General features: G+C 42.0%; 1 protein-coding gene across 1 annotated transcript in view; it reads left to right on the forward strand.

Moving 5' to 3' along the window:
- Window positions 1-19,069, forward strand: part of HECW2 (HECT, C2 and WW domain containing E3 ubiquitin protein ligase 2) — a 148,805-nt gene that overhangs the window by 37,071 nt on the left and 92,665 nt on the right. Inside the window, exon 2 of the mRNA XM_059853385.1 lies at window positions 11,978-12,318. Coding sequence (XP_059709368.1) covers window positions 12,027-12,318 — 292 coding nt within the window. The 5' untranslated portion in view covers window positions 11,978-12,026. The remainder of the gene's footprint in view (window positions 1-11,977; window positions 12,319-19,069) is intronic.

Below are 19,069 nucleotides of genomic sequence, written 5' to 3' on the forward strand. Positions count from 1 at the left end.
AAATTTGTATGACATGGAATATGTCAAAATGTCCTACTGATGTCTTGTGGCACTCAAAAAATGCAGGCATCTTCTCCTAATAACCTGTTGGTGTAAATTAAGAAATCTGACTCACACAGCTGTGGAAGAGATTTTATCCAGAGCACAGTAACTACTTACCAATCTGACTTCTTTTTACTGAAATGATAAAGTGCACTTTTTCTTGAACTATTTCCTTAAAATTATTTTGGTGTTTAAAAAAAATAGTAAAGCAGTTGGTGCATAAGAGTTCTGACACAGTGTTTCAAGCATGAAGTTCTGACCTAAAATATATTTTGGAGGAAAATCTGAAGTAGGACATAAGACTGCAAGCTCATTCTTTAAAACAAGTTATTAGACTTCAAAATTTTGTATGGTGCTATTCTGTGGTTTGCAAATGACAAAACTGTTGCTGTTAAGCAAAAGAAGTGGTTTGGTTTAAAGCTGAAGTGTTTTGAGTATTAAAAGTGATTTATCCTGTAAGCAGAGAGGGTGGTATCATCAACACCTTCATATACAGCCCTGCTGACTTTCTGCCTGGATTTATTTAGGTTGAAGATCAGCATATGTGTTTAGTACAGACAAACAAATTTTTATTTATTTTTTTTCTTATTCTGGGCTCTCTTTCTGTGGATTATAAGGAAGTGATTTAAAGAAGGTAGAGCAGGTGTTTTTTGGAGGAAGAATCTTTAGGCCTTTCAAACTCTACAGTTTCTGCAAAGATTGCATTCATAGCTGTTTGATTCTCTGCAATATTTCTAACTTAGTACACTGGACACCTTAAGTTGACCTTGAATAGCTATATATGAGAAACATAATATTGGCATGTTTTTGGTAGTGGCACCTCCTCCTTAAGGACATATTTGGAACAGTCAGCAGGCAAAAGCCATTGCTTTTGAGCTGGCATGACCATCAGTTCTTCTCCTCTTAGTGTCAGGGATGCCTTTGGTAGATGTTTGCAAAGTTGTTTGCAACTCTGAATGAGTTTCATTCATTCAAAAATGTAGACAAGCAGAAATGTTCTCATGTTTTAATTCAGCCAAAGAGTCTCCTCAAATCTTTATGGAAATTCAGGCTTTGTGGGGGGAAGATTATAAGTGGCAAAATGATCTAAATTGAAATATCAAAAGGGTAAAAGGGGCAGAAGGATGGAAATTCACATTTATGCAGACAGCATTTAAATTCACTCCAGCAAAATTTGTCAGTTCTTAAAAATAATTGTTTCCTGTTTTCCTCATCTACTGATTGTATCTACAGTTTATTTATAAGACGTAGGTACACAAAGCTTTTGGGTTGGTTTTGTTTTTAATTTTCCTTTGTTCTTTAAGGAGACCAATTGAGTCTTTTTTAAACATCTTCCACGCCCACATTATGATCAGTTTTACCAGGCTGGAACTTGAAAAAATGGAGAATCAAGGAAATTGCTTTGCCATGGACTGATGGGCACCCTTTTTTATTCTACTTTAGTCTACCAACATGTTTCAGTTACAGAATTCTCAAATTTGCAGTCAGTTGATGCATGTTTTGCACAAAGAAATGCCTTTTTTCAAGCCAATAATACCCCTTTGTGACAAAACTGAATAAAAAGCATCATGAATTGAAGCGTGTGCTGCTTTGAGAGAAACAGCATTCCTGTGTTCCCTGGAAACTCAAGGATCTCTGTGTGAGAGATGTACCTGCTCTCTGGTGGTTTGTTACCATTTCAGTGGGTGAAATCAATTTTATGTGGTAGAAAATTGAGCTCAAACAGGCTTGAAAGTGGGAATGAATGTGTTGGATTTGGGCTTGCATGGGTGGAACAATGAATGTTCATTCATATTCATTGTATGTTCCAAGGACTTCCTTCAGCATAGAATGGATTTCCAGTTAAAAATTGAATTAAAATAAATGTATAGAAATGCTTGTTGCATATCTAAATATAAATACACCAGGTGTTAATAACTGCTAAATAAATGCTTAAATCAGGCTCTGTTAATTATCACTAAAATACAGCTGTCATTCAGGGATGTGACACTCATTGAATAGTTTCTGCTTGGGTAGTAGTTGCAGAGACTTGGAATGAAACTGCAGAACTACTCTCATAGTAAGCAGTAAAGAATTGTACTACTTCTTCTGTTAAGTGCATTATTTTATAAATGGTTTTTTGAATTGTGGCTTTTTTGGCCTGGCAGATTTCCTTTCTTTTTTCAAAGGAATACATCTTTTCTGGCAAGCTTTTTGGCATTGTACTCTTTCTTCTGGTTCTGTGTTTATTTCCTTTCCTGAACAGGCAAATGCTAAGTTTTTATTTTCTGCAGAAGTTCTGTATTTTAGTCTTTACTGTCCCTTGTGGAAAAAGCCTTGGGAGAAAACTTATAATTGGATAACTGTGGGCTGTTGCTGCTGGTGTTCTGGAAGTCCTAAAGACAGGAGGGATTTCAAGACAGTTGAATGGGTTACCCTTTTTTTTTTTTTTGGTCATTTATAGGTTCCTGCAGGCTTTCACATATGTAACTATGAGCATATATTATAGTTTGGTCATAGAATAATTGAATTCTAATTTTCCCATCCTCTGACAAAGTAGCTTCTCATAGAGAATATAATCTCTTTCTAGTATAGACATTTGAAGGGTGCTGCATTTTAGATGGATTGTGTGACCTGGCATCAGAAGTCTAAACTGAGAGCAGCTGCATCAGTACTTGAAGGGAAATTCTTGACTGTAACCAATCAACAGCAACTAGCAGCAGATATAGTGGTGTCATGGACACTCAAGATCAAAGTCTGGCAGTGGGGATTCTGGTTTTAAAGTTTCTCTAGAGTACCATTGCATTGTGAATTATCCAAGGCCACAGTTCACAATATGCAGGTTTAATGGCTACATGGCTGTACCTCAAGTCTGCCTCAGCTGTGAGCTCCACTCTGAGGAGTGATGCTACAGAAAAGATTACTGAAATTACAAACTTGGTTACAGTAGTTGCCACACCAGGAGGAGGTTAAGGAGGGCTTATAATACACATGGAGCATGGCCCTGTTGGCTATGAAACTGCCCTACAATCTCCAGTCAAATTTTATTTCTTATGTGAGTAGTCTGGAGGATAGGAGCCTATCTGGTATGTTTAATTTAAATTTATGTGCAGTTCTTTTATTGCTACTTCAGTGAGAGACAGGAATGAATTTTAGGCAATTGACATCCTCCTGTATGTCTGCAGAGCAATACTAAGACACATCTGCAGGCCAGATGGATCTCACAGCCTGGCAGCTGCAGCAGAAGGGATTAGATGAACCCTCTGTAACCCCTTCCTTACAATTCCAGACAGGTTATCCAGGCTCTCAGTGTTCAACTCCACAGTTCATGTGGCTGAGTTACCTTGAAATGTTTTAGGGCTTCTTACTTCACCTGAGCTGTGGGGACAGTATTGTGGGGACATGGGACATTTGTCTTCCTTGACCACAAAGTACATCAGTAAGTACCCTCCAAAGCTGGGATAACTGTAGGGTGCTGGGCTATGCATATGTGTATGGATCTGGGCATGCATTTTTGACTTTCACTCTTGTGACCAGTGGCCAGTGTGCTGCACAGCAGCTTGCTCCATGCTGAAGCTTTTGGCTGGTAATTAATGCAGACAGTTATACTGAAAGCCCAGTGCCTGGTGGGCTACTGGGCAGGGTGTGTGGAGCTGTCAGAAATAGGCACAACTCTTCAGACTTCTGGCTATGATATCTGGCTTGAGCAGAACTTCTGCCTGCTGTAAGGAAGTTGCCATTGTTGGGTAGAAGATGGAAGCCCTACACAAGCAGCTAAGGTCATATGAGAGTGACATTTGTTTCCAGGTAGGACTCACTTTACAAATGAACTGTAAGGAAATCTATTCAAATAGATACTCTCTTACATACTGAATGAATTGAGCCATTCTCTGGCCAAATAATGAATGGACTGTTTTCTTAAAGTGTATGTTTATGCTGAACTATATGTTTTTTTCCCTTAGGGTAGATTTTCAGCCAGTCTAAATTATATGGTGGTTTTGTAATCTGAGCTGATGTTTAACATCTGAGCTGAGTCACCAGGTTTGACTCCAAAGCAGACTAGAGATGCATGCACACGTTCTTTCCTTTTTTCCTCCCTCTCCTGAACAGCAACATCCTTGTCAAATTACAGTGCAGTAATTTTTAGCTTTACTTTAAAACATGAGTCCAGTTTCCAGAAGTTGCTAGTTGTGATTTCCCAGCAGTGAGTTCAGAGGATGAGTGAGCACACTGAAGGCAGAGTTCTCTCAGCACAGTTTACTCCCCACACGGCTCAGAGCAGGGCAACAAGGCAAAAGGACTTCCCAACAAAATTCTCTCCTCCTTTGTTTAAGTAACTGCAGCTTCCTCCACAGACCAAGAGAGAGACTGGTTTTGGTCCTCTGAAGGATTTTTTGCAGGACCTCTGCCCCTTCCCCTAAGGAGGCCAGCTCCCTGGCACAGCCAGCATGTCATTCAGTCTGGCACTCCTGTGGGGATCCTTTGAATGGAAAAGTGAAAACATCTCTCTTGGGAGAAGATCTGCTGTGTCTTTCATGATGCTGAAGTTGACCTTCTTGGCAATTTTCTTGATTAAAAAGGAAATCTGGTTGAAAGATCCTGCACATATAGGTTTTGTTTCTGGAATCTGGGAAATATATTAAGTTCTTTCATCATCATTGCTTTAGGCTGAGCTGCTTCTAAGAGTGTCCAGTAATTGTCCTATTAGGAGAGTCTGGGGGGCTTTGTTGAAGGAGGAAGTAAGCAGATCAGCAGAAAAATAATTTTTCTGAATATTACTTGTCTCTGTGCTTCTGAAAAGAACAATTTACATGTCAAGACAGTTACTATCCAATTAATTTAAAGCTAAATTAAAGCAACTGTTAATTTTATTCCATTTAAAAAGAGAGGTATTAAAGAACATTTAGTATTTCAGCTGTGTCAGCTGTGATGGTAGCTTCCAATAATCTTTATTATCTTTCGAGAGCTCCCCAAATAAAAGTAATATCCAGAAGTGGCTGTTCAGGGAAAAACAGTGAATACAAATTTACTGTCAAATGTGTAAAATAGAAGAAATGGAGTGAAAAAAGAGAGATGTCTTCTTTCCCTTTTAGTATTTCTGATATATCCTGAGTATCCTTGTCATTAAAAAGAAAAACGGTGTCAGAAGCGTAATGATTTGATTTTTCCAGTTTATGACATCTCTCTTTTGATTTTTATCAGATCACAAACTCTCTAGATTTTCAATGATGACTTTTTGCCCTGGGCTTGTTTGTATCATCTACCTGCATAAATAATTATTTAAAACATGCAGACCTAATGAACACTCAGGCATTCTAGGCAGCAATACTGAACAGTTAGGACTGTATTTTAGCTGTAGGATCTCATTACTTTCTGCCTGCTGTTGATGCTCAGAACTGTGCAGTTGTGTAATATGATGGTAGTTGTATTTTTGAAATACTGAATTTCATGATCTAATGGAATAAAATTAAATTTCTACAATGTGATACAAGTTTATTAATTAATGAACTAAATAATCTCAAAGACTTAGGATATAGTCATGGTCATGTAAGTGAAAAGGCTTTATTACCCTCTCTTTGTTAATCAGTGGAGAAAAACAGAGATCCTAAAAAACTAATTTTTCTTGGCTCTTGAATACTGTGACAGCTTTTATATTCATCTTTATCTTGGTGATAGAATAGGAAGCATCCAAATGTGTTGGCTTAACTTAGATCTGACAGAATGTTAGCTAATGGAGAAAAATCCTACTTATCAGTGAAATACCTTCTGAGAGAAATTCCATTATGTGGAATGCAGAAAACTTGATGAGTAGAAATTTTTGGAAATATTCCACAGGAATAACAAGAAAATGACATCTGGGCAGAAGGATGAAGCTTTTCTCTCATTTTTGTCTGCAGAGAAAAGGATGCTTCATGCCAGCTTTATCTGATTTTATTATTTTGTTGTATTTTTGGTCTATTTTTCATAGACCAAATCTGCTATCTGAATTAGCAGAATACAGGCCTGAAAGGAAGCTATTGAGTTAAAGAGCTATCCAGTTAATCCCTTTGTCTCAGGCCAAATCAGCTCCTGATGATCATGCTGAGTGGGTAGCTGGTGAGTTTTACTGGGAAGGGCCCATCTGTCCTGCTGGCAGAGGTGCACAGCAGCTCTAGAGGAGAGAAAAGCTCTTCAGTGCTGAAGCAGGGTAAGTGCAGAGTGGTGAAGCATGCCAGTGAGTCATGGTTAACCAGCACCCAGCTGCACAGGCAGGTTTTTCAGCTGACAGTGAATTCTGACTATTCTGCTTTTGCCAGAGTTTTAGCAGCTTTGAAGCCAGTATGGGGACTGGAGTTCTACCTTATCCCAGAAAATATGCTATTTTTGTGTTCTGTGCAGAGAAGGATTTCCAAATTCTAAATTTATTCAAGAAGCATTTTCTCAGCCCATTTTAGCTCAGACAGATGGTCAGTGTGAACCTTATAGTGTAGTGTTTATAAATCTTTGTACTGAACAAAGCAGTGTCACCCAGTGTGTAATTGGAAAACCAGCATGTTTTCTGTTCTTTGTATTCTTAATGTGTTCTTCGGCCTGTGTAATTATGAGGATTGCTTATCTCAGCATGGGATGATCTGAATGTGTCCAAAGGAGAGCAAGAGAGCTGGTGAAGGTCCTGTGAGGAGGGGCTGAGGGAGCTGGGGGTGTTTAGCCTGGAGCAAAAGAGGTTCAGGGGGAACCTTATGGCTCTCCACAGCTTCCTGGGAGTAGCTGGGTGTCAGTCTGTTCCCCCAGGTAACAGGCAAAAGGACCAGAGGAAACGGCCTCAAGCTGCCCTTGGGGAGGTTTACATTGAATGTTAGGGAAAATTTCTGCAGCAAAGGAGCTGTCAGACATTGACAGTGGTGATCCTGTGTTAGGTTAATGGTTGGGCCGGATGCTGGTAAAGATCTTTTTCAGCCGAAGTGATTCAGTGATCCCGTGAGCGGGGGACATTTGGGTGTCAGTGGGGCAGGACAGTGTCTCCTGCCCGTGTGTCACACAGCTGCGGAGCGCTGCCAAGGGCAGGGAGCCTCTGCGAGCAGCGAGCGCGGTGCCCCAAGGGCGCAGCGGGTTAATGAGCGCGGCCCCGCAGCGCCTGAGCCCCGCGCGGAGCACGGGCCGTGTCCGCCGGGACAGCCCTGCTGGGGACCGGGACAGCCCTGCTGGGGACCGGGACAGCCCTGCTAGGGACCGGGACAGCCCTGCTTGGGGACAGCCCTGCTAGGGACCGGGACAGCCCTGCTAGGGACCGGGACAGCCCTGCTGGGGACCGGGGCAGCCCTGCTCGGGGACAGCCCTGCTAGGGACCGGGACAGCCCTGCTGGGGACCGGGACAGCCCTGCTGGGGACCGGGACAGCCCTGCTCGGGGACAGCCCTGCTCGGGGACAGCCCTGCTAGGGACCGGGACAGCCCTGCTAGGGACCGGGACAGCCCTGCTAGGGACCGGGACAGCCCTGCTCGGGGACAGCCCTGCTAGGGACCGGGACAGCCCTGCTGGGGACCGGGACAGCCCTGCTCGGGACCGGGACAGCCCTGCTTGGGGACAGCCCTGCTAGGGACCGGGACAGCCCTGCTGGGGACCGGGACAGCCCTGCTGGGGGACAGCCCTGCTGGGGACCGGGACAGCCCTACTGGGGACCGGGACAGCCCTGCTCGGGGACAGCCCTGCTAGGGACCGGGACAGCCCTGCTGGGGACCGGGACAGCCCTGCTCGGGGACAGCCCTGCTAGGGACAGCCCTGCTAGGGACCGGGGCAGCCCTGCTAGGGACCGGGACAGCCCTGCTCGGGGACCGGGGCAGCCCTGCTGGGGACCGGGACAGCCCTGCTCGGGGACAGCCCTGCTAGGGACCGGGACAGCCCTGCTGGGGACCGGGACAGCCCTGCTCGGGGCCAGCCCTGCTAGGGACCGGGCCAGCCCTGCTAGGGACCGGGACAGCCCTGCTCGGGGACAGCCCTGCTCGGGGCGAGCCCTGCTAGGGACCGGGGCAGCCCTGCTGGGGACAGCCCTGCTCGGGGACAGCCCTGCTAGGGACCGGGACAGCCCTGCTGGGGACAGCCCTGCTCGGGGACAGCCCTGCTAGGGACCGGGCCAGCCCTGCTAGGGACCGGGACAGCCCTGCTCGGGGACAGCCCTGCTAGGGACCGGGACAGCCCTGCTCGGGGACAGCCCTGCTCGGGGACAGCCCTGCTAGGGACCGGGGCAGCCCTGCTCGGGGACAGCCCTGCTCGGGGACAGCCCTGCTAGGGACCGGGACAGCCCTGCTCGGGGACAGCCCTGCTCGGGGACAGCCCTGCTAGGGACCGGGACAGCCCTGCTGGGGACCGGGACAGCCCTGCTGGGGGACAGCCTTGCTCGGGGCCGGGGCAGCCCTGCTCGGGGCCAGCCCTGCCGAGCTGCTTCACTCCGAGTGCTGTGGGAAGAGGCTGGGAGCAGCACCCATCGGCCACATCAAAGAGCCTCACATAAACAAGAAATGAATCACAGCTAGGAGTAAGATAAACAGGGCAGCATGTGAACTCAGGTTTGTTTTGCGTGGTGGGGTAGGATTTTTTTTGGTTATTCCTGTGCTGGAACTCTTGGACTTCCATTCATGGATTTTTTTTTAAACTGTTGAGTATTTGACTGTGTGAAATGGCCTGACATTTCTTTTCAATCTCCTTTAGTGAGGAAGGTTGGGCGACAGGATTTTTCCTATCTGTATGTTGTGTAGTAAGTGGGACTATTTCCCAGTTCTAGTCCCTCTATGATTAGTAATTGGGGAATATATTTAGATAGAAATAATCCTGAACTTGGGCCACTTAGAGGTTAGGAGGAAATCAGTTCTAGTTCTCTCTAAGCTTCTTGTCAAGTACTGAAGAAAATGCTGTGATACGGATAAGCAGCTTTGATACAGGTTTCACTTTTCAACTGAAATAGTTTGCTAAAGTTAGTATCTGCTGGTTTCCTGAATGCCTGTATTTTCCTATGCTTTTAATTCAGGTTGAGCATTTCAATTTGCCTTCATGAAGCAATATGCCATGAAACACGTGGCCAGCTTGGTGTGATACTCACTGACATCACTGCTCTGACCACGTTCAGCCTGATGAGCTGAACTTTGAAGGCAGGGCAGGTGCACACAGCTAATCCTGGGCATTGTCTTTACAGCATAGTCTGGGTGCAAATGCTGTTTCAGTGGTGCAGGAACTGAAGGTGGGAGGATAATTCTTATTTTCAGTCTCTGGTAGAATGTATGTGTTAATGTTCTGTTAGTTATTAGTGACAGACATCAGGAATTGTTAACCCAATGAACTCATTTCTTTTGTAGGCAGGAAGGCACTGTGTAAGGTTTTCATCTCTTTTCTCTGTTGGAAATAATTGAATTAATGGCTTTTTTTGCCCTTCTATCACTTCTTACGGGTTGGGTTTTATTGCAATCATCTTTTCCCCTTTTACATATGAGTGTTATATTTCTCTCTTTAAAAATATTCTTAATTAATGTCACTATGAGATACTACATAGCAGAGTACTATCTGACATGAGGGCTCCTTTGAGGGCCCTTTACAATCACTTTTAATGATTTAGAAGATGCTGTAAAAACTTACAAATCCAGAATTGTTGGAGGGTTTGTTTGTTTTAACCCGCAATAGGAGCTCATTTACCTGTGAGTTTAACTTGTTGGTTGCAAATTGATTTCAGTGGCTTTGTGTGGTTTGTTTGGATCACACTTGGAGTTATGAATGGGATCAAACGAGTTACCCAGTGTTTAGATTCGTGGTTTCCTTTACTTTCAGAAGCTAATGTGTTTCACCAGAGTGATAGCCATTGGGACTTAGGAAAATGGACTGTTTCAAAGGAGTTAATGTGTTTCTCAGGCTATTTTCATCTCTCAAACTGTGGCCTAGTCCTGGCTAGTACAAGTTAATTCTCATGTGTCCTTAACCATAGATGAGTTTGTCCATCTGCCACATATAAATTTTCAATATGTTCCAACAAATGCCAGTTCTGCCCTAGGTACAGTGCAAGACTCTGCAGCTGAAGGAAATTTCTTCATCCCTTGTATTAAAATTTTGTCTTTAACCTGTAGTCTGCCTGCACAACACTTATTTTGCCGTGATTTCACTGCCCTAAAGCCACTGCATACAGTAGTTCAAAAAGACATAAACCTGTGGCTGTGGGAGAGAAGACAAACTCAATAGCTCTCTGTCAGCCCGTTAGTTAATGCTGCCTGATCTGGTGCTGAGGCCGTGGTTCCCAGGCAGGAGCACGAGCTGCTTGCTGTGGTGGGCAGCCTCAGGAGCAAACTGGGACCTCCTGACTCAGGGATAGAACTCTCAGTGTGACATTTAACACTTCAATGTGGTGTGTGCTGTCACATCACCCTGTGTGTTCCACTGGCTTGTAGGGAAGGTGGTGGCTGTTTCTTACCAACCTTTCTGGTCTCAAAGCACTCTGGGATTTTCAGATCTAGTGAATAAAACTTTGCACAGAGAAATGAGATACTAACTTGCCTGATTCTCATTTAAAATGGCCCTTTTTACCAAAGTTTCCCTTTTCTCTCTGACCCTTATGTCAGGGGCAGAATGTGCAGGAGCATGGCAGAGAGGAGGTAGTGAACCCTGCTGACATCCAGCACCAGAAATAAAATGTGTATGCAGCCGAAATATTCCTCGTGTCAGGAAAGACTGTGTTGTGTACTTTGTGAAGTAAATGTGGTTGTCTCTATGTCACTTCTGTATATGTAGAATTATTGAACTGAATTTTTGTTTCCTTCCTTCTCTGCATTATTTGATGCTGAATCAGATACAGTGTATGATATACTGCACACAACTGGATAAGCTGAACTCTATTTTTCCCCTCTGTTAGTTCTTAGTGTTTCAAAACATCTCTCATTTAAGAAAAGCTGAAAAACAGCAGAAACTTTTTTTGTATGCTTGAAGAGTTCATACACTGAAATATTATTGAAAAAGAAAACTGAAGATGACTTATGATTTATCGCAAGTTGTGAATAATGTGAGGGCTTCTTTTCAAATGATAGTAATTTAGATGTAGTAATGTAGACAAGAATGGATAAGTAAACACAAGTTCTGATTCTGATGTATTGTGTGATGACATTGGCTCAGCCCTTTCAGGGAAGACACTTCAGTGAAGTGTCTGCTCAGGGCTGGAGGAAAACAGTCAATGACAGCTCCTTTGCTGAAGAAATTGCCTTGAATTTCTAAGGCCTCTGTTTTGTAATGGATGGAGAAGGACAACAAAAATTTGACTGCACAGATGAATGGACTAATTGGATATATATCTGTAGTCTAAAGTACCTCAGTCAATGGTTTGACATGTTTTTGTATGGCATAGAGGACCTCAGAAGCTGTGCTTTGTACTTTATAAGATGAAATCCTTACTAGATGATTTTATAGTAGCATAAATCTGGGATACAATATTTCTGCTGAAGTATGTCCAACCTTACATCCTATCTTCGACACTTAACTCATGCTGATCACACAGTGCATAGAGAGCATTGTTCAAACTACCATAAACATCATGTACTGCTGGGATTTTCATGGTAGAAGGCAAGTTCATGATGTCTTTGCTCTTAAGGCTCCTTCACTCTTAAGTCCACACTTACATTAGCTCTGTTACGGAGTTTGTTCTTTTTTCATGGATTGCGTTGGACGATTTGCTTTCTGCTGTTTTCTTATAAATATAAGAAAACAGCAGGCTTATAAATGTTATTTCATGGTGTATGGCTAACTCCAAATTTTGTTGTAAGTGAATTGTGGGGTTTTTTTTAATGTACAGACACTCAGTTCTTTGCAGTGGTGGAGCAACGAAGAAAAAGATTGTACTTGGTCTGTTTCAGGCTTCTGTGGGAACATTTTTGCACTAATACTTCTCCATTTAATAACTGACTGAGTCTCCTCCTGTCTCACCTAAAACTGTCTTTTTTCCTTCGTTGTGATAGATCTCTGAACAACAACTTTTTTACGTGAGCTGACAGCAGTGCAGAGGAGATGGCCAGCTCAGCCCGAGAGCACCTGCTCTTCGTGCGCCGCCGCAACCCGCAGCTCCGCTACACCCTGAGCCCCGAGAACCTGCAGAGCTTGGCCTCGCAGGGCACCATGCCTGAGAACATGAACTTGCAGCGGGCCAACAGCGACACTGATTTAGTGACCTCGGATAGCAGGTCTAGTCTGACAGCCAGCATGTACGAGTACACCTTGGGACAGTCTCAGAACCTCATCATTTTCTGGGATATTAAGGAAGAAGTAGATCCAACTGACTGGATAGGACTTTATCACATAGGTAAGTCAGAATTGTGTTGTAATATTTCTGTGTTTTTCTTGCTGTTTTACCACTTCATCTTTTCTTTTCTGATATGTGTTCTGGCATGCTACAGAATTAATCTGCAGATAAAGCTGAGGTACAACTGCAGAAAGTTGCCTTGGGCTCCTCTTTGCTTTTCTCCATGCAGTGAGCATGGAGAAAACGTGATTCTAATTAATGTAGATCTGGTTCCACAATGACCTGCTAGAAGATGAAATGTGTTATTCTTAAACAATAAATATGCATACAGTTGTCTGGTTCCACCTTTGCTGGTGGCTGTCTTACAGACTGGAAAATTTGAAGTCTCATACTCATCATGGAACTTGATGTGCTTACAGTCCAATGCTTATACATTATCTTGGACAAGTAACCTCTTATCATTCGTGAAAAGCAACATTATCATTTGTAATAAAGTCTTTGATTTTGTAGAACCGAAATAGCATCAGTTCTGAAGGAGCAAAAATTTCTGTTTACGAGGAATTCTTGTAGAAGGAAATCCTCTCCAGAGAGTCTTCTGTGTGGGTTTCTTTGTGCTGCTCAGGCTGTTTCATAGGAGGAGCTGGAATGAGCTCAGGGCTGCCATGCAAAGGCCTGTGGGTTGTGTGTGCATTAGCAAATAATGTGACTCCAGAGGGGTGGATCAGTAGGTCAGTTGGTGCTGAGAGCACCAGTAACCTATCTGGGTTGTGATTTTCCTCTGTGTTGTGTGATGCAAACATCCCTGCTGCATGTGTGCTTTGGAGCTGGCCAAAGGACAGCCTTTATGTCCTTGCTAGGGAGGGAGCACAGCCAATACCTGGAGCAGCACACTGGGTTTAGTCACCTTCTCAGGAATCACTTCATGTGCACTAAATTTAACCAGTGCACTGAATTTAACCAGTGCTCACTAAGTGGGACTGATGGGTTCATTCATTCCAAAACTGTGCTGCTTCTCTGGACCTACTGACTCACGTAGAGAGAATGGTCAGTTCAAACTGCCAGAAGCAGCTATAGCAGAAACTGATGGAGACAGTTCTGAAGTTATATCTGGCTGGGACTAAGTGTAGTGCAATGAAACAGGCCTCAGTAGGATTTTTGAGAAATACTTGCTGTGCCACCTTTTCCCAAGATGTTCCATCTCTGCATCAGTTAATGTTACATTCTGTGTAGATGCTGTTTCTAGTTATCTTTTTTTTAGTCTGATATTTTTTCCCAACATTTCTGTAGTTCCACAAAGTGGGCATTATTAACTCGTGCTGTTCCAGTGCATACCTGGCTATAAAAGCTGTATTGGAGTTGCTGCATGAGCTGCAATCTCTCCTGGAACAAACTGTGGATATGCACTAACTTTTAAGCCACCTAAATAAAGTGTCTCCATAATAAACAGGAGTGGATCTTCCCAACAGCATTAGCAGCTGAAGTGTGATCTGTGCTGTAAAATGCACAGACTGCTAAAGGAGCTGAAACATTCTAATTTAAATACATTCAGAGCTTAATCTGCATAAAGGTGTAACAGTTTTTCTTGTTGTCCTTTTATGGTTCATAGCACTTCATTGATTCAATAAGCTAAAATGCAGCATCCCTGTAAAATTCTTATTGGTTCTTACTCTAGGCTGAAAGTGATTTTTATCTTATTTTCATGATTAAAAATATTTCTACATTCAGTCTGTTGAGTCCCTAAAGTACAAAAAACCATTGAGTTAGCACAGGGTAAGAAACTTTTAAGGAACAGCCAAATGTATGCCTTCTTGGGCCCAACCCCCCCATTATACAACCATGAGTATGTGAATGCTGTCTTGTTAATGGTGGAAGGTCCAGAAGCTTTTTTCTCCATTGCCACTTGAAATCCGTGGATGGTGGTGTGAGTTTTGATGCTGGTTTCATCATTCTGAATGATGCAATTGCACATTTTTTAACAACAGTGGTAAGGACATACTCAGTCTGGTAAGCATGCCTATCTATCTTTGATGTAAATGTTTTGCTCAACTCTTTCAAATGTTAAAAAACCCTTTTAATTTATATAACTTTTATAGCCACAGTTAAGGTAAGTTAAATTATGCAGATACAATCCAGGATTTTCCATCCTTTATGATAATAGCTGTGAAGCACCTCCAGTTTCCACTTACTCCTTTGTAAGCTGAGGACACTTCTTTTTTTCTCAGGAGAGGCATGCTAGTTGGTGAAGATTTTTAAGAATAAAAGCTCTATTCTCAAACATGTTATTAAAATTTATTGAGGTTCTCCATCCTGGTCTTTGTTTAAAATGAAAATTATTTCATTTAAGTCTCCCCCTGGGCACAGGCTCCTGAAGACACTGGGAATTGTGTGTGGTCACTAACACCAGGCAGCACTGGGGCTCTGCCAGCTTGCTGCTGTACCTCCAGTATCCCCCCATGTCTTCTAGTAAAGCACCATTTTTCGAGGAGCTAGGAGCAGAAAAAGGCAAATATTGTGCTCTTATTTTAAAACCCAAAAGCACAGTCCTATGGCTTATTATTTTTTCTAGTATTGCTCGTACAATTAACTGTCATGCAATCTGGATCAGTGTTTTGAGAGGAAAAAGTGGTTGTTAATTCTGTGATGAGAAGGTGAATATTCTAAAATGGGCATCATTCTGAGCTCAGGCGTTTGCACAGAGAGGTTTGGCAAAGGTCTGAAGCAATCCAGGTACATTTTCAGCTCAAGTTTTTCAGAGATACAGCCAGTATAAAAGGAATTTAAAATGGAACACTGGAAGCTGTCTTGCCTCTTCATTCATTAATTCTCTCAGTTAGCATGTTCTCATTAGTTTTCTATAATGAGAAGGCAGTTCTGTGCTTCTGACTGTGGTTTTATTGCTCAGTTAGAACTGCAGTGGCTCATGAGGAATCCCACCAGAGTTTGGAACAGAAGTTTCTTTATAAGAGGCTGAGCAGAACCCACAGCACACGATTCACCCAGCATGGACTGGTGCAGTTGGCAACAAGACTGTCAGCAATCAGGGTCACTGCCTCTGCTGTTAGTGCTTTGCAGGTGATTGATTGGATTTCACTAGGGAATAGTAAAAGTACAACTTTCAGTGAAGTGTTTGGCCTGCTAAATAGTTGTGAAAATATATCTTACCTTTTTAAAATGAGAAAAGCCCAAAGGGGAAGAACACAGAATCATCTTATTCTGAAGGACTGATTTTTAATTTATTTTTTTTTAAAGTGCATGTGAATATTTTTGGGGGACTTCTGGTTATTTTATTTTTAAAAAAGGAAGGAAGTCATAAATGAACAAATACTTTGTAGAAAAGACTGTGTTTTATGAGACATTAATTCACGGGATACTCGTGTACAGAAACTTTCAGTCTTTCTGTTTAAATGCAAGGAACTGAACCTAACTGAAAAATTCTACATAGCTAAATTCATGCTCGGTTTTTGTAGAGTTTCACATTTTAAAGAATGTTGTTAAAAATATGAGTTTGTTCACTTGCACCATACTTTTCTCCTCCTCAGTTTCATCAATGTGCATGTGAAAACATGGCCAGTTTTCTTGCTGAGGAACAGCTTTATATGCATGTTCTTTTTCTTTCCCCATGTATTCCTAAGGATTACCAGAAGAAAAGTGTATGTAAGGGACATGGTGTATTCTGTGAAGGCAAACATCCTTTTTCCTGGCTATTTCTGGATTTGTACTGGCTGAACTTTTAAAAGTGTCAGTAGCACTTCTGGAACAGTCTTGTCCATCAAGTTTTGTTGAAGCAGCTTTCTGTCTGCAGAGGAGACGTGTGGGAGTGCAGCTAGCCCAGCTGTGAAAGCACAGAGGGTCCTGCTGAGGCTGCCTGCAAGGCAGAAATGCTGTTTGCTCTCTCTGGGTAAATCGGGCAGTGCTGTGTGAAATGGGAAATTGTCACCTCTGAAATGCAGCTTTAGCGTTTTGGATTCAGCTTTCAGCTCTGCCTAGAGTGGACTTGTCGTTTTTTCTTCAGGACTGGTAGTGAGGATTGTCACTTGAGAGTGACGAGCATGATGAAATTTGAAGAGGGGGCTTTTTAGTACAGATACTGGGCCTGTGCTTGCTTTGGGAAGTAGAGGTAAATTTTCAGTCTTTCTGTCCTAATAAGGAAGGAGGAAATCCTCGTCTCAGAAATTCTCAATTTTTAATTAGGGTTTAGACTGAAAACCACCATCTTTTGAAGTTGTAGAAGACTACAGAATTTAACACACATCCTCTTAGACCCATAAGGTTTTCTTCAGTAGCAACTCACCTTTTATTTTATTTTATTTTTTTAAAAAATACTGTTGTTACAATCAATATTTAATATGTTGGAGGTTGTTTTTTATTTCCTCTATTTATGAGGAATCTGCATCTTGCTATGACAAGAGTGGTGAAGCTCTGTAATCCTGTGGTGAGTCAAGCTGTGCCAGATATTGGCCCCAGTTGGAATCAAAGAAGGTAAATGGATATTCAGTTTGAAGGAACTATGAGATCCCAGTTTTCTTGCTATTGTGTTATTACAGCAACAAGTTTCCAGGACTTCCTTGGAAAGTAAGTGAGGGCTGCTCAAAAAGATGAGCAGGTGGACTCCCCACTGCTCATGGAATGCTGGGGGAAGTTGCATCTTGATAAGTGTTACAGGTTGTCATGAAGTCTCATATTTTAAAAAAAACAGGAAGTACAAAATAAAGAAAAAAAAAGTCAGCAGAGAGAAGCAAACCCTATTTCTGGTTAAAATAGATTATCTCCCATGGCCAAATAGCACAGGTTGGCCTATTTTTGTCCTAATTTACAGAGCCCTATTTATGAGCTGCATGCCCTCATTCTAGAGATCCTTAGCACATTCAAAATGCTGGCTGTCAAAGGTCATTGTGTTTGTTTCCATTAGCTGCTTTACAGAAGCTGCTTGACTTTCTGTTGTACCTACATCATGGATCCAAAATAGAATTATAAAACCAAACAAAAATAAAAATTAACAAACCTGCCCCTGTTGTGAAGTTATATAGGGCAATTTAGATAGGCTCTGGGTTTATACTAAGCTTCCTAGGGTAATGGAGTTTGGAGTCTCTCCTTTTCAGGTCAGACAGGATTAAAAAGAAAAAGCTTTTGCATAAACTGCCTTTAGTACGCTTAAAATAGAGGCTCACATTAGACAGAGAGATTATAAAATGTTAAAATACTTTATTCCTAGAAGATTTATTTGGTTTGCATTATAGAAAACATACAAAGTAATATCTTCATTATCTTCCAGAAAATTCTGATTATTCACTTGATTTTTTTTCCCTTCCTGTTCTGTTCTTTCCTTTTCTGTACTTTAAAACATGAGCAGTACTGTTCATGTCTGTTGACTAGTTGCTAGGCATAAAACTATTAATTTGTGGTTACTTCTCATTCTGGCTGCTGCTAAGGTCTTTAAACCACTGGCTTCAGTTTCTGTGTGGAAGAGTCTTTCCCCAGCTGGCTCCATGAGAGTCTCTGGCTTTGACTTCCAGGGCACTGGCACTGTGCTCTTTGTCATCAGCCACAATGCCAGAAAAAGCTGCCTTGATAATTTCATTTGCTGGTGACTTAGTGATATTTAGGGAAAGGCCACCTCTTGAGTGGGATAATGAGAAGTGGAGGCAGTCTAACATAACAACTGTATCCTAAAGTGGGGTGAGGCTTCAGTGGTCTAAAAAAACCCCATATAATAAACCAAGGGTCTTCAGAAGCTTTCCCTCCAGGTACTGCATTCCAATTTTATTCTTTCAGTTCTTCCTAGGTCCTGACCCACATACAAAGCTCTTTTTTCACCAACATGGAATTTCTCTTCTTCAGTTGTGAGCTGGTGAACTTGTGTTCAAAAATCAGTGTATGGGCAGCTAATGCCATTTCTTTCCTGCAGAAAATTAGAAGATGTGGCTAGAAAGTGCTTTCTATATGTATTTTTCATTGCATGCAGCAGATACCTGAAAAGATACTAGTTACATTAAAATATATACCTTTTTGTTGTTGTTGTAAGAAGAAAATAATTAATTCCCTGCCAAAACCCTCAAAATCTAGGATCTTGCAGAATGATATATAAATTCAAGCTGTGACTGAAAAATTCTTACCAGAACATCCAAAATTTTCAGTTAATTGGGTTTTTTTTTCAGTTTTTCAGATAGCCCTGACCTGAAAACAGACAAACGTAGCTGCAGGGAGGACATTTTCAGCTGTGTTGTCAGTATCTTTCCACTGCAAGAGGTTTTGGCATGACAACATTTATAATCCTTTGGATAGAAAGTGGTGTTCTCACAACCCTGCCTTTTTGAAGTGACTGTTCTAGCAGATGGGAAGATGGCAAATACAGACACTGGATAATCAAAAACAATGTAGACCTCTGGATTTGTAATATTCCCTTTTACCATAAAACTGCCTTGTGTCAGCTTGTATTTTAATTTGTTTGAAGGAGGTTGGATTTAATTTTTTAAAAAGACATTTCCAGTACTGTTTTCTATCATTAAATCAACGTGCTGTACAGTATTTTCAAAATAATTTGGAAAAACAGTTATTCCAAGTCAGTGATAACTGGATTGAAAAAGGAATTGCATAAATTCATCTATTGATTTTTTTTTTCATGTTAGAAATAGATTATGGATTAGTTTTGCATTATGCATAGTGTTAGAATTCCTCCTGTGCATTTTTTATGAAGTTCTTGGCTCCTGTGTCTGCACAGATTTATCAATGACTGTAAGGATCTGAATTGAGATGTGTTACAAGCTGAGTGTTAAATGGGATATGTTAAGGATGTGACTGGTGTAGGTAAAGC

The sequence above is a fragment of the Haemorhous mexicanus genome, chromosome 8, assembly GCF_027477595.1.
Source record: "Haemorhous mexicanus isolate bHaeMex1 chromosome 8, bHaeMex1.pri, whole genome shotgun sequence".
In the NCBI taxonomy this organism is placed as follows: Eukaryota; Metazoa; Chordata; class Aves; order Passeriformes; family Fringillidae; genus Haemorhous; species Haemorhous mexicanus.